Consider the following 15,225-nt stretch of genomic DNA (forward strand, 5'->3'; position numbering starts at 1 on the left):
GAGGTGCGAGGCGCTGCAGTGCTGGCGGTTCTTCAACAACAGCCAATGCGACGAGCCCTGCAACTCCGCCGAGTGCCTGTACGACAACTTCGACTGCAGGAGCCAGGAGAAGAGCTGCAAGTGAGCACCATCCAGGCATTGCACGGGGTCGGGGGGGGGGGGGGGGAGACACGGACGGTCGTGCACTGCGTGGGGATGACGGTGCGGCCGTCATCTCTTCTGCTTGGTTGGGCCTCTTTGTACTACAGAAGGGAATCCCCTGGACAGCGGAGGCCTAGAGATGTTTGAGAGAGGGGGGGGGGGGAGGGGGGGTGCAGACAGCAGCGAGAAGAAAGAGGTCCAGACATGGTCAGTGGTGAACACGTTTGGGTTTGTTTAACTAACCTGGAGAAGAGAAGAACGGGGAGGGCAGTGACACGATAGCGGGCTTCAGCTGCAGGAAGTGGAGAGGGGGTCGGAGCAATATGTAATGGGCCTAAATTGCAATAGGGGAGATTTTGCATAGAGATGGGGGGGGAGAACTTTCTGTGGATGACCAAGTGCTGGAATGAGTTGCCCTGGGAGGAGTTGGGATCTCCACGGTTAGGAGTAGGTTAGACCATGTGCCTGCCTGGGATGGTTTAGGTGCCAGGGGATGGACTCGATTAAACCTCTTGAGGTCCCCCTCTCAGTCGTGACTTCAGATGGGACTGCCCGAGATCCCTTCTCGACCTGACTTATCTGTGGCTGTAGATGACATCCTGAGGTTCCTCATGGATCATCTCCCAAGGTCTTCTCACGGTTCTCTCTTTGCATGACTCTAGGCGAATGCCTGAGGTCTCTTTCGGTCCTGTATCTATAGCTCTAGATCAGTGTTTCGTAAGCCAGTTCTGGAGCAACCCCTAGCCAAGCTGGTTTTCAGGAAATCGACAGTGCCTTGACTCTAGATGATTTCTTGAGAACCCTTCTATCTGTAGAGTTCTAGGATTCTAGTTGACCACGTTGGTGTCTCTTCCAGACTATCTCCATGACTCCAGAGGACCTCGTGAGGTCCCTTTCATCCCTGTTCTTCTAAGACTCTAGATGACCCTCCCGTGGCCCTTTTCGTCCTGGCATTTCTATGAAACTCCCCACCCCCCCATGGTCCTTTCATCCTGTGGGCTCAGGATTTCCTCTGCAGGTCCATGCCAGCCTCATCTTTTTTTTTTTGCAAATTCTCAGTTTGGGTTGTGAGTCGGTAAGCTCTGGCAGCATCGATTTACGAACTTGAACACATCCTGCCTTTCCCTTCTGTCCCTTCGGGGCAGTGACTCTTGGCTGTGGAGAGAAATTTAGCAGGAGTGGCATCGATACTTGGTTAAGTTTTTTCCTGGTCCTGAGTTGTACAATAATTATATTTTTGATTTTGTGTGTCTCTGTCTGTCTGTCTCTGTTTCTTTTTTCTCCCCCTCCTTGTCTCTCTGATTCCCTTCTGCCCCCCCCCCCCCCCCATCTCCTGTCTTTGCCCTCCATCTCCCGCACAGCCCGTTGTACGAGAAGTACTGCACGAACCACTTCCGGGACGGGCACTGCGACCAGGGCTGCAACAACGAGGAGTGCGGCTGGGACGGCCTGGACTGCGCCGGCGAGGTGCCGGAGCACCTGGCGGAGGGGGTGCTGGTGGTGGTGGTGCTGCTGCCCCCGGAGGAGCTGCGGCGCACGGGGGCCGCCTTCCTGCAGAAGCTCAGCGCCATCCTGCACACCTCCGTGCGCTTCCGCCTGGACAAGCAGGGCAACCTCATGATTTACCCCTACTACCGCCCCGCCTCCCGGCTGCAGAGGCGGGAGCTGGAGAAGGAGGTCATCGGGTGAGCTGTGGGGTGGCTGGCGGACCCTACCCCCCCCTCGGCACGTCGATTTAGGGAGCCTGGGCCAAGTTGCACGACGGGGGGTGGGCCGTGGAGGGGGGGGGGGGGGGAGAGCAGCTGTGATTTCGGTTTAAGCTCTGATGACACGGGGTGGAGGTGGGTGACCTTGGGATAACTTTGCGTCCCCTTTAGGGTATCTGTAGGCCCCCGGGTAGGAGGCAGGCTCCCACCACCTTGGCGCAATCTTGTGTCCAGAGAGGGACGGTTTGGAGGAAGGGATGGGGGTGAGGCGGCCGAGATGTTTGAGTAACCTTGGGTCCAGGCCTTGATCTTTGGCCAGACTTGTGCTCGGGAAGGGGAGTCGGAGGCTGTAATCTTGGATCCCGGGGGATATGAGAGAGAGTGTGATCTTTTGGCTAACTCTGAACCTAGGGTACCCCAAGACCTTTGGAGAAAGGTTGGGCAGATTTTGGGGTGTTAGGGTCTGAACTTTTTTTGGGGGGGGGGGAGGGGGGTTCCTGAGCCTCCGTCTAGAGCAGTGGTTCTCAACCCTGTCCTGGGGACCCCCCCCCCCCCCCAGCCAGTCGGGTTTTCAAGATATCCACAATGAATATGCATGAGACAAAATTTGCATGCACTGCCTCCATAACATGCAAATTTTCTCTCATGCATATTCATTGTGGATATCCTGAAAACCCGACTGGCTGGGGGGGGGGGGTCCCCAGGACAGGGTTGAGAACCACTGGTCTAGAGGCAGGTTCAGCCCCTGGGCATCGCCTCTTTTGGTTGTGTGAGGGATTTTCCGTGTTTTGACGTGATGAGTTGTGCCTCTGACTCTCTCTCTTTCTCTCTCCTGTCTCTCTCTCTTTCTGCAGATCCACCGTTAATTTGGAGATCGACAACCGCCTCTGCTTCCAAGCCTCGGACAAATGCTTCCCGGATGCCGAAAGTGCGGCCGACTACCTGGCGGCGCTCTCCGCCGTGGAGAGGCTGGAGTTCCCCTACCCCATCAGAGAGGTCCGCGGTGAGTGAGGAAGGAGAGCAGGAGAAAAGGGGGGGAGGGGGAAGGGTTACTACACGTCCAGACCCAGGTTCTATTCTCGACGGTGGCCGAGGGTCAGGACAACCTGTTCCCAGCTCGGCTGGCCAAGGCCTCTGGGGAGAGGGCTGTAAAGAGATTTGGTGGGGAGGTAGAATTAATAATTTCTCCATAAACGGAGGTGATCTCCATGCCTGGTCACACGGGGGTGTAGAACTACGATGCCCATTGTATTCCGCAGCTCATGGCCTCAGTTATTCACTTTTTAGGTTGCCTATGGGCAGAATATGGGCCCAAAAAAAAACAAACCGGAAGCCGATCCAATATAGCTATGTAGCGACCAAAAAAGATGAGATCGGTGTATTGGCAAAATACTTTATTCACGCAGTATGTGGGCCCAACTCTGGCAGAGTTTCGCTCTATGGTTAGAGCTGCCTCAGGGGCTGCTATAATTAAAACATACATACAGTGTAAGTTTAAAAACATTTAAAAACAAATAAAGATGTTAAGGCATCAGAAGTGCCATAAACAATAAACATAAATTCAAATCAAAGCAATACACGCATAAACACAAGTAAAAGTAACTGGTAATAAAAACAGAAATGCTTGTAAATATTAAAAATTGAAAATAACATAGAAAGATGCATAAGTTTGACTCATAAAATACATAAAAACATATTAACCAATAATGTGTGTTTTCAAGAAACATATGTGCGTTAGATTGTTTTAATGTATGAAATACCTGTATGTAGTGTTCTGTTTTCTCTAAATGAACAACGTGGGTCACATCAGAATCTCACTGCTCCTTTTAAATAAGGTGTACCTATTTTGTATTATGAACAACATTACAGAACATGGTGTCAGTACTACCCCCCCCCCCAATCTTTAAAACATTTAATTTAAAAGATTATAGTGAAACAGGTACTAATAATAGGAAGTGCCTTAAAAATATTTCTTATTCGAAATCCCCCTATTTGAGGATTTAGAAAAATATGGTTTTGAAATGTTTCTTCAGTGTAACTTTATATGTATATCTATATTTGGATGGCCATACGTGTATATCAAGGCATTCTTGATTGCATTTTTGCAAATTATGAGAATTTTAGAAAAAAAAAAAAAAGGAAGTGCCTCATATTAAAATAAAAAAGGAAATAAAACGAGGAATTTAGCAAAGAAAAATATGTGGTAAAATGAAGAGATCCGTACTGTGTGCGCACTTATATTAGCACATTTTTCTTTCTTTCGTTGTGTACTTCTTAACGGTTGCCTGGTTGATGCATTAATTTTTGCCTTAAATGTAACAAATGGTGAGGAATTTATATTGTAAAGGCTATCGAGCATGCCTATATTGACCCATATTGAGAAATTAAGAATAAAAATAGCGTTCCCTGTACGTACCCGGATCGGTCCAGACCGCTGGGTTATGCCTCCCTTCCAGCAGGTGGAGTCAGAGAGAGAAACTGAAAAGGCACCCCCTTTTAATAAAGTAACTTACTAAATTAACCGAATGAGAACCAAAAAATCAAAATACAGCTTTACTTCCACTCCGACCTAAATTTGTGTGCAAAGATGAGCCGCGCTGGAAATAACACAAGGGGTTTAATGGTCTCAAAAAAAACAGAAGAGGCTACTCTACACAGCGATGTACCACACTTGTCTTTCTATTTGTGCATAAAACATAGGCGCGTTCTAGGTGATCTGCATGCGAGCCAAGAAAATAACTGGGTGTCCGCTCAGGGGAATTTCTTACTGGTGTGATTAAGTGAACGCTGTGATGAGAACTCGCGCGTTGCTTAAGGGGAAAATGCGCCAAATAAATGAGACTGGTTGAAATAGAAAAGTGGCTACGTGAACGGAGGAAGTATGATAACGCGGATGAAGAACTTTAAGAGAGAGTAATGCAGTTCTGGGAATAGCGGACATATCGACTGATACATGGAAAAAAAAAAAGATCGCCTGTACGTAGAACATAAAAAGAATTACATGAGGTGATATCTGCGACGTGCTGGGGTCGTAAAGAGAAAGCAGACGACCATCGGACAGCAATAATAGATAATTATCCTTTTGGACCAGGGAGACTATAAGGAGTAGTGTCTTGAGATTCTAATTATAAACAGACATAATTAAACCTAAATTCATGTTGCTATTAAGAACATAAGAAATTGCCATGCTGGGTCAGACCAAGGGGCCATCAAGCCCAGCATCCTGTTTCCGACAGAGGCCAAACCAGGCCACAAGAACCTGGCAATTACCCAAACACTAAGAAGATCCCATGCTACTGATGCAATTAATAGCAGTGGCTATTCCCTAAGTAAACTTGATTAATAGCCATTAATGGACTTCTCCTCCAAGAACTTATCCAATCCTTTTTTGAACCCAGCTACACTAACTGCACTAACCACATCCTCTGGCAACAAATTCCAGAGTTTAATTGTGCGTTGAGTGAAAAAGAACTTTCTCCGATTAGTCTTAAATGTGCCCCATGCTAACTTCATGGAGTGCCCCCTAGTCCTTCTATTATCTGAAAGGTCATGAGAGGTCTAGAATATTTACCTGTTCTAGACCTCTCATGATCTTAAACACCTCTATTCATTTATTTATTTATTTCGTTTTGGTTTTTTTATATACTGCGGCACGTTAATAACATCACCTCGGTTCACAATAAACAGTAAATCAGCAACAAGCTTTACATTCAATATGAGAACGAAATCTATCATATCCCCTCTCAGCCGTCTCTTCTCCAAGCTGAACAGCCCTAACCTTTTCAGTCTTTCCTCATAGGGGAGCTGTTCCATCCCCATTATCATTTTGGTAGTCCTTCTCTGTACCTTCTCCATCGCAATTATATCCTTTTTGAGATGCGGCGACCAGAATTGTACACAGTATTCAAGGTGGGGTCTCACCATGGAGCGATACAGAGGCATTATGACATTTTCGTTCTAGTAACCATTCCCTTCCTAATAATTCCTAACATTCTGTTTGCTTTTTTGACTGCTGCAGCACACTGAGCCGATGATTTCAATGTGTTATCCACTATGATGCCTAGATCTTTTTCCTGGGTGGTAGCTCCTAATATGGAACCTAACATCGTGTAACTACAGCAAGGATTATTTTTCCCTATATGCAACACCTTGCACTTGTCCACATTAAATTTCATCTGCCATTTGGATGCCCAATCTTCCAGTCTTGCAAGGTCCTCCTGTAATGTATCACAGTCTGCCTGTGATTTAACTACTCTGAATAATTTTGTATCATCCGCAAATTTGATAACCTCACTCGTCGTATTCCTTTCCAGATCATTTATATATATATATTGAAAAGCACCGGTCCAAGTACAGATCCCTGAGGTACTCCACTGTTTACCCTTTTACACTGAGAAAATTGACCATTTAATCCTACTCTCTGTTTCCTGTCTTTTAACCAATTTATAATCCACGAAAGGACATTGCCTCCTATCCCATGTCTTTTTAGTTTTCTTAGAAGCCTCTCATGAGGGACTTTGTCAAATACCTTCTGAAAATCCAAATACACTACATCTACCGGTTCACATATTTATTAACCCCTTCAAAAAAATAAAGCAGATTTGTTAGGCAAGACTTCCCTTGGGTAAATCCGTGTTGACTGTGTTCCATTAAATCATGTCTTTCTATATGCTCTACGATTTTGATCTTGAGAATAGTTTCCACTATTTTTCCCGGCACTGAAGTCAGGCTCACTGGTCTATAGTTACCCGGATCACCCTTGGAGCCCTTTTTAAATATTGGGTTTACATTGGCCACCCTCCAGGCTTCAGGTACAATGGATAATTTTAATTAGACACACACAAACTCTAAAGAATATATCCCTCTATTTCACCTTTCGCCAAACTTTTATAAGTCCAAAGATTTCCCAAAGCAATACTCACCAATCCTCTTTAACCACCAATAACTTGATCTTCAGTCAGTTAATTGAAGAGTTTGAGATTCACGCACCATTAGGCGTGCACGTCCAGTCCTCTTCTATTGCAAAGAGTGCGGGGCCTCTGGAAGCTGGGGCTGTAGAATTGAATCCCTGGATCACTTGCGGTGACCTCTGGACTCCTCTCCCGGGGGATGCTGGGAGCAGTATGCAGATGAGCCTTCTGGTTCTCTTCTACTGCAAAGAGTGCGGGGCCTCTGGAAGCTGGGGCTGTGGAATTCAATCCCTGGATCGCTTGTGGTGACCTCTGGACTCCTCTCCCAGGGGATGCTGGGAGCAGTATGCAGATGAGCCTTCCAGTCCTCTTCTACTGCCAAACCTTAAATATCCTAGATATGGGGCAGACAACGCAATGTTACTCAAAGCCGTGGTGTGCTGCTGGATTTGTAAAATTAACTTGCTTACTGTTTATCAATCAATACAGGAAGGGCATATGGTTAAACAACTTAATGAAGGTATTTAAAACAAAAATGAAAGCTCTAAATGCTCTTAATAAGGTGGTAAGAGGCTGGGAAAATCAATGTTTACAGCCAAATTAGAAAGAAACCAATATTAAAGATAACTGTGATCTGTTAATTTTACCTTCCACTTGTTGCTTGCTGGTGTAGTAATATGGACAGGCTTTAGATAAAAAAATTGAATCTATAGTGTGGATATAGGCACAAAATGATGGGATAGATGTATCTGTAGATAAAACAGTAAGGGGTATGGATTGTAAATTATAATACAAATAAAAATAGTGATATGTCAGTAAAACAAATAGAAGATAAAGAGATAAAATATTTAAATAAATAGAAAAAAATAAAAAATAGAAGATGACATATGAGTGACACTCTGAAAAATGAAAAATGTATAATTGAATGATAAAAAAAGCTTTAATGATAAATAGACATTAAGAAGATGGAGGGGTGGAATCACATACTGTCACCATGTAATTCACAGATAAACTCCAAAATCGATTTCACAATTTAATCCGTTAGGCGGCATAGTGTTAAAGTCATATTTAAATATTTGTTCTAATCTCAATAGGGTTCTGTTGAAGTCACCACCTCTCCAATTGAGGAATGGCTTTTTTTATAACGCAAAATCTATAATCTTTAAATGTATGTCCAGCATTAACAGAGTGTTCTACTGAAGGTTTTCCTTCAGTTTTTCTATTAATAGCACTTTTGTGCTCTATTATTCTTTTGTTGAATTGTCTAATGGTTTTTCCCACGTACATTTTCCCACAAGGACAGACTGCTACGTAGATTGCACCTTCACTATTACAGTTCATAAAGCACTCTAATTTAAACTTTTTCTTAGTAAAGTCAACGATAAGGTTATTTGTTTTCAAATTTACACAACACACACTACAATTACCACATGGTCTGTGGCCAGTCGGTCTACTGTCTAAGGGATGGTTAATCAGTAAGGCTGATGGGGATAAGAACTCTTTAAGGTTCTTATCATGTTTATTTGCTATCATAACTTCTTTTCCTTGGAAGGCTGGTAACACCTGCAATACATACCAATATTTTTTAATAATTTTGTTAATAGCATAGGAAAAGCCTTTATATGTGATTGGACATACTATTTTGTTGTTAACAGTTTTCTTTTTGGTTTAAATAATGTGGAATGTTCTTGTTTGGATACGCGCACAAAACCATAGTCTATGCACTTTTCTGGATAGCCACTTTCTAAAAAGCGAGTTTTCATTTCTATTGATCTTTTTTCAAAAGTATGTGCATTCGTGCACAATCTTTTTAATCTAAGGAATTGACTATATGGGAAGATTTCGCTCAAGTGACTTGTTGTGGCAGCTGTCATATTGTAGTAGTTTGTGTCTGTGGGTTTCATGCCGTGTCTTGTTGTTTTTTTTTTTTTTTTTCCCTCCCGGTCAGGCGAGCGTCTCCCTTCGGAGCCGGACCCCATAAAGCTGCTGCCCCTTGTGGTGGTGGCAGCAGTCATCCTGCTGGTCATCCTGGTCTTGGGTGTGCTGGTGGCCCGCCGGAAACGGGAGAACAGCCACCTCTGGTTCCCTGAAGGGTTCAACCTGAAGAAGGGCAGTAGCAAGAAGAACCGCCGAGAGCCCCTGGGCCAGGACTCGCTCGGCATGAAGTAAAGAGTTTTTGGGGTTTTTTTTGACAGAGCTAGAGCACTTTGTAGTCAGAAAATGGCTTTATACACACCTCCCCGCTCCCCTCCCCTGGTTGTCATGAACAGAATCATGTTCTGTGGTAACACAATTAGAATGTGTGGGAGAGAGACTGTGGGTTTGTTCACATCTTCCTATGTGGCTCTATTGATTGCTGCATGTGTGTGTGCGCGTGCCTGCCTGACTCTTGCCATTGCTGTGTGTGGCATTTTGCGAGTGTGTCTGTGCGAGAGAATGCATGTGCTGTATACAGCTATGCTCTTCGCTGATTGTATAACCAGGTGCTCCTTCGTTTTCTCCCCAGGAGCATTTCCAAGGGCGAGAGTCTGATTGGTGATCCCTCTGAGGACTGGCTGGACGCAGAGTGCCCTGAGGCCAAGAGATTGAAAGTAGGGCACCCCGACATGTTCCCATGTTGTATATTGCCTCTCACTCATCACAGCATCACCTTGGGAAGATGCTCCCCCATAAGACCTGGATTCTCCCAGTTTAGTCTACATGTCACCCCTTTCTCCCAGGGTCACCTCGGAGAGAGACTTCTTCATAGGGCCTGGGTTCCCCTCCTGGCCTGGTCTGCATGTCACCCCTCACTCCCTACAATGTCCCCTTGGAGAGACACTTCTCCCCCTCCCCATAGGACCTGCTCCAGGGATCTCCTCCTGGCCCAGCCCTTCACTCCCTCATGGATTCTCCCATAAATCTACTGTTTGTTTTACCATTCATTTTCCCCACTGTCGCGAAATCACCGAGTGGATTCTACTGAAATTCACTAGGCTAGAAAAAAAACAGAAAAAAAGGTGGGGGGGGGGGAAGAAGAGCTTTGCTTTTTTTTTTTTGTCTGACTCTATTTAGGGCCACTCTCTGGACAGCTGGGGTTGGCCTGCCTAAGCTTATCTGGTTAACACAGAAAGTTGATGTTAAACAAGTCACAACCAAAAATTTAGTGGGGACATACAAAAAAATGTGGGGGGGGAGTGTTGCAACACATTCCCCCCACACATTTTTTTTTGTATGTCCCCACTAAATTTTTGGTTGCCCTGTGAATAGAAGTCTGTAAATGTAATGTGGGAAAATGTTGCCAAGCGGGCTTTTTAACCAGCTGAGTCCTCAAGTTAGTTGGTTAAACCTTTCAAACATTGACCCTGAGAGAGAATAAATTTAGTCATCTCGTTGAAGCACAGGGAAGGGTGTCATGTTCTGGGAGCTTCTCAAAGTGCATGGATAAAATGCAAGCATGGTAGAAATTTGAATTTTTCATTTCTGCGGCTTGCCCTGCTTTTTCCTCTGCCCGCCCCCCCCCCCCCCAAAGCATGGTGACATTGCACCGCAGATGGCTTCCCCCTTGCCGCCTTCCCCAACAACGGTGCAGATGGGGACCTGGAGCCTTGGGATTTCGGACTGCCAGAGCCAAGTGAAATATTCACGGGTCTGCAGAGAGGAGCCCAGTGCGGTCTCTATGGTTATACCACTGTTTGGAAGGTTATGGGAAGTGTGTTGGGGGGGGGGGGGGGGGCGGGAATTGCGGTCAATCAGGGCACAGGGATTGATGGTGGATATTGCTTTTCTCTTCTCCTTTCCTGGTCTCCTCTCCTCTCCCTAACCCTCTCCCCCCCCAACACAGGTGGAGGAACATGGCGCGTCGGACAGCGAAGACCCTGTGGACTGCCGCCAGTGGACCCAGCATCACCTGGCCGCTGCCGATATCCGGATGCCCCCTTCCATGGCGCTGACCCCGCCACAGGGGGAGTTCGACACGGATGGCATGGATGTCAATGTCCGGGGCCCCGGTACATATCCTGCCTCAGCCAGGGGTTCTGTGGTGTGGCCCACACACTGGCACTTACCCCCTACTCCCCCCACACTCTGTCTCTCCCCTTCCGCTTAATTACTCAACTTTTCAAACCCGAGCTCAAGGCAAGGTAGATTCAGATAGAGAAAGCTGGTCCTAGCCCCAGGGAGCTTATGATCTAAGTTTGTACCTGAGACAGTGTAGGGTAACGTGATTTGCCTGAGGTCACAAGGAGCATCAGTGGGGAAAGTGGGATTTGAATCCTGTTACGGTTTTTCTCTCTCTCCACTCCGTGCATGGACTTTGCTGATGGGTTGAGTGTCCCTCTGTCTACCAGTTGTCAAACGTGTTTTGTGATATCTATGTTTTTATCATTTGCTGATAGTTGTGCCTGGGAGGTTGTCTCTTGCTCCTTCCTTCATCCCCTGCTCTCAGTGCCTCATTGTCCTCCCCCTGTTTGTCTCTGATCTCATCCCTTCTCTTGCCCCCGCCTCCTCCCTTCCCCCACAGATGGCTTTACCCCGCTAATGCTAGCCTCCTTCTGTGGTGGTGGCATGGAGTTGGACGTGAACGAGGACGAAGAGACCGAGGACTCCTCCGCCAGCATCATCTCCGACCTCATCTGCCAGGGTGCCAACCTGGGGGCGCAGACGGACCGCACGGGGGAGACGGCCCTGCACCTGGCAGCACGCTATGCCCGGGCCGACGCAGCCAAGCGTCTGCTGGATGCTGGGGCCGACACCAACGCCCAGGACAACACGGGACGCAGCCCACTGCATGCAGCCGTGGCCGCTGACGCACAGGGCGTCTTCCAGGTGAGAGCTTGTGTGCTCGACATGAGGGGAGGGAGATGGGGGTGGGGGAGAGAGCCCCTTCACCCCGGCTGCAGCCTGGGGTCAATTCCTCCCTCTGACTTCCGCTGCTGTGCCTGCTCCTAGGACCTGAATTCTCCTGGTTAGCTTGGGATGGGGTTGGTAAGGAGGGGAGAATGACATGTTCTTTGTTCTCACCTTCAATTATTCAACAAAGGGTTCCCACCCCCCTTTCTCCCTCTTTCTTCCTCCCTGCCCCACCCCGCCTCTTTCAGATTTTGATCCGGAACCGCTCCACGGACCTGGATGCCCGCATGTTGGATGGGTCCACGGCACTCATCCTGGCTGCCCGGCTGGCAGTGGAGGGGATGGTGGAGGAGCTGATCGCCTGCCACGCCGACGTCAATGCTGTGGACGAGCTGGGTACGTCTGTGTTCAATGAGCATCCCCCTTTTCTTCCTCCTCCTCCTCCTCCCCTGGCCAGAGGCTCCATGCACACCCTCGGCATGTTCCCATGGCCGGTGCCCTGTGCTGGGAGTGAAGGGAGGCGGTGATTCCTGTTCTGGATCTGGTTTTCTAGGGCTGTTGAAGTCACGCCCATGGCCTCCACCCTTTTGCTAGGTGAGAAGGGAGACCCCAGTACTACACTTAAAGTGCCATAGGGTGTGGTGGGTGAGAGGCGCCATGGGAGTATCTCTAGTTGATGCCACATCCCACCATGCACTTGGCAAGACCAGGCAACCCCACTGGCTTTAGAATCTATGAAGTCCATATTCAGTCACTGTGCGGTTCGGCTGGCTAGCCAGATTAACTTCTCCGGCTAACTTATCCTATGTAGTCAATGGCGCAGCCATGACACTGAATATATCCGGCTATCTTAAAGTTATCCAGATAAATTTACTTGGCTAACTTTAGGACAGGCCTATGGGCTGACAAGAGTTGGCCGGATAAGTTATCTGGCTAACTCAGCTCTTCTCAGTTATGCCCATTTCCCTCCCACCAATTAGCCAGATAAGTATTTATCCAGGTAAGTGGTGACCAATTATTTAAACTGCACCCCTTAGCCAGACAAGTCAGAACTTATCCGGATAAGTGGCATTGAATGTGGATCTCTCCGTATATAGGAAGGATAGCGGAAAACCAGGGCATTTATGGGAGGCCATGCATGATACACTTTCTCATCCGGATAGTAAGAAAAGAGGCCCATGTATGACAGCTCCCTGATGGGGGAAAAGAGTGGCTCCTGGATAGGAAGGAGTGAAAGGCTGTGCATAACTGCTCCCTACTGGGAGCTGGATGAGGGAAGCCTGTGCGAAGGGATGGAGGAAGTGTATGTAGACTGCTTGTTAATGTACTGGGACTTGGGGTGCGTTTGCCTTCCCCCTCATGCCCCCCGTTCTGCTTTATCTTCACTTCAGGTAAGTCGGCTTTGCACTGGGCCGCAGCGGTGAACAACATTGAAGCCACGGTCGCGCTACTCAAGAATGGCGCCAACAAGGACATGCAGGACAGCAAGGTAAGGTGTGAGGCTGCAGTAATGGTGCAGGTAGAGACCATGCCACAGCTTGCCCAGCTCTCTTGGCCACGTAATCAGGCAGCAACCCTGCCACAGTTGACCGCGTTCTTTTTGACTTAAAAGCAAAGCTTGGTTGGGGTGGGCGGCAGCTTATTTGGGAGAAGCCTGTTACCACTGTGCCACGCGTCCCTTGACCCATCACTGATTTCATGTGTTTTCTTTGTGCCGTTTTAGGAAGAGACGCCACTCTTCCTGGCCGCCAGGGAAGGGAGCTACGAGGCAGCCAAAATCCTGCTGGATCACTTTGCCAACCGGGAGATCACGGACCACATGGACCGACTGCCACGGGACATTGCTCAGGAGCGCATGCACCACGACATCGTGCAGCTGCTGGACGAACACAACACCGTCAGGAGCCCCCAGGGGCCTGGGAGTTCCATGGGGGGCCACACTCTCTCCCCACTGATGTGCCCGCCCAACGGCTTCATGTCGAACCTGAAGCAGACGCCCCAAGGCAAGAAGAACAGACGTCCTGGTGCCAAGAGCGCCGCGGCGGGCAGCACAGCGAGCCTTGCCCGAGAGGCTAAGGAAGCCAAAGGGCGGAGCAAGAAGCTGACGCTGGATTGCCAGGGATCGCTGATCGAGAGCTCTGTCACCCTCTCACCTGTCGACTCGCTGGATTCTCCCCGCAGCGCCTACATAGCCAACCCTACCTCTCCCATCATGGCGTCGCCAGGAGTCTTCCACCCCACGGCTCCCTCTATGTCTGTTCCTTCCACCCCTATTATCCATGGCATGATGGACGGGCCCTTCACCGTTTCGCTGGCCCAGCTGAGCGACCTGGGCGAGGCCCAGAGTGCGGCTGCCTCCATCCTGTCCATGAATCCCCTGCAGAGCCGTGTCTCCATGGCTTCCCTTGCCCGCCAGCCCAACTGCATTGTCAACGCGGGCAGCCTGGGCGTCAGCTTGGGCATGGTTGGCCCGGTGGCCATGCCCTTCGACTGGCACGGCCGGATCCCAACATCCCAGTGCAATCCGGTGCTCAACGTGGTGCACCCGGGGGGCTCCCACCCCAACCTACTCCAGCAGCAGCCCCCCAGCTTCCAGCAGAGCCTGCTCCTCCAGAACCATCTCTCCATGATCCGCGGCTCTCAAGTGCTGGCCCAGCAGAGCCCCATCAAGGTGCAGGCGCCAACGGTAGAACAGCCACAGCCCTCGCCTGTGACACTGGGCCCGCCCATGCACCCACCTCCGCCTCCACCGCCTGCTGGTGCCCACCCCATCCAGCAAAACATCGGTCGCCTGCCGGAGAGGACCACCGGCCAGCCCATCTCGCCCAAGGAGCCCCAGGGAGCCCGGCAGCAGTACTACAAGCAGCAGAGCGGCGGCGGCAGCCAGGGCATGGAGGACTACCCCACGCCTCCTTCCCAGCACAGCTACGCCCCAGCGCAGGACGGCACCCCCAAGCACTACCTGCACGTGCCCAACGAGCATCCCTACCTGACCCCTTCCCCAGAGTCGCCGGAGCAGTGGTGCAGCCCGGCCTCCCCCCACTCCATGTCGGACTGGTCCGATTCCACCCCTAGCCCGGCGGTGGTGGGGCCCTCGCAGACGCAGATCCCGCACCTGCCCGAGCAGGCTGCCAAAATGCAGGTCTTCGCGTGAGGCGGCCAGGGAACCAAGAAGAACTGGGGCATTGGCCCTCCCTTCCTTTGTGTCTGTGTATGTGTATATATATGTGTATATGTATATATATATATATATATATATATATATATGTGTGTGTGTGTGTATATATATATACATATACACACATATATATATATATATATATATATGTGTGTATATATATATATATATATATATACATACATATATATATATATATATATATATATACATACATATATATATATATATATATATATACACACATATATATATATATATATATATATGTGTGTATATATATATACATATACACACATATATATATATATATATATATATGTGTGTATATATATATACATATACACACATATATATATATATATATATATGTGTGTATATATATATATATATATATCTCTGTATGTGTATATATATATATCATATATATATGTATTATATGTTAATATATATACACACA

The 15,225-nt window shown here is 48.2% G+C and overlaps 1 protein-coding gene across 1 annotated transcript in view; it reads left to right on the forward strand.

The window, feature by feature from the left end:
• NOTCH3 (notch receptor 3) overlaps nucleotides 1-14,814 on the forward strand; it is a 95,234-nt gene extending 80,420 nt beyond the window's left edge. Inside the window, exons 22-31 of the mRNA XM_029584516.1 lie at nucleotides 4-120; nucleotides 1,503-1,826; nucleotides 2,702-2,850; nucleotides 8,706-8,922; nucleotides 9,264-9,348; nucleotides 10,581-10,746; nucleotides 11,259-11,563; nucleotides 11,836-11,983; nucleotides 12,979-13,076; nucleotides 13,311-14,814. Coding sequence (XP_029440376.1) covers nucleotides 4-120; nucleotides 1,503-1,826; nucleotides 2,702-2,850; nucleotides 8,706-8,922; nucleotides 9,264-9,348; nucleotides 10,581-10,746; nucleotides 11,259-11,563; nucleotides 11,836-11,983; nucleotides 12,979-13,076; nucleotides 13,311-14,741 — 3,040 coding nt within the window. The 3' untranslated portion in view covers nucleotides 14,742-14,814. The remainder of the gene's footprint in view (nucleotides 1-3; nucleotides 121-1,502; nucleotides 1,827-2,701; nucleotides 2,851-8,705; nucleotides 8,923-9,263; nucleotides 9,349-10,580; nucleotides 10,747-11,258; nucleotides 11,564-11,835; nucleotides 11,984-12,978; nucleotides 13,077-13,310) is intronic.
• Nucleotides 14,815-15,225: the final 411 nt, after the last annotated feature.

The sequence above is a fragment of the Rhinatrema bivittatum genome, chromosome 19, assembly GCF_901001135.1.
Source record: "Rhinatrema bivittatum chromosome 19, aRhiBiv1.1, whole genome shotgun sequence".
Taxonomy (NCBI): Eukaryota; Metazoa; Chordata; class Amphibia; order Gymnophiona; family Rhinatrematidae; genus Rhinatrema; species Rhinatrema bivittatum.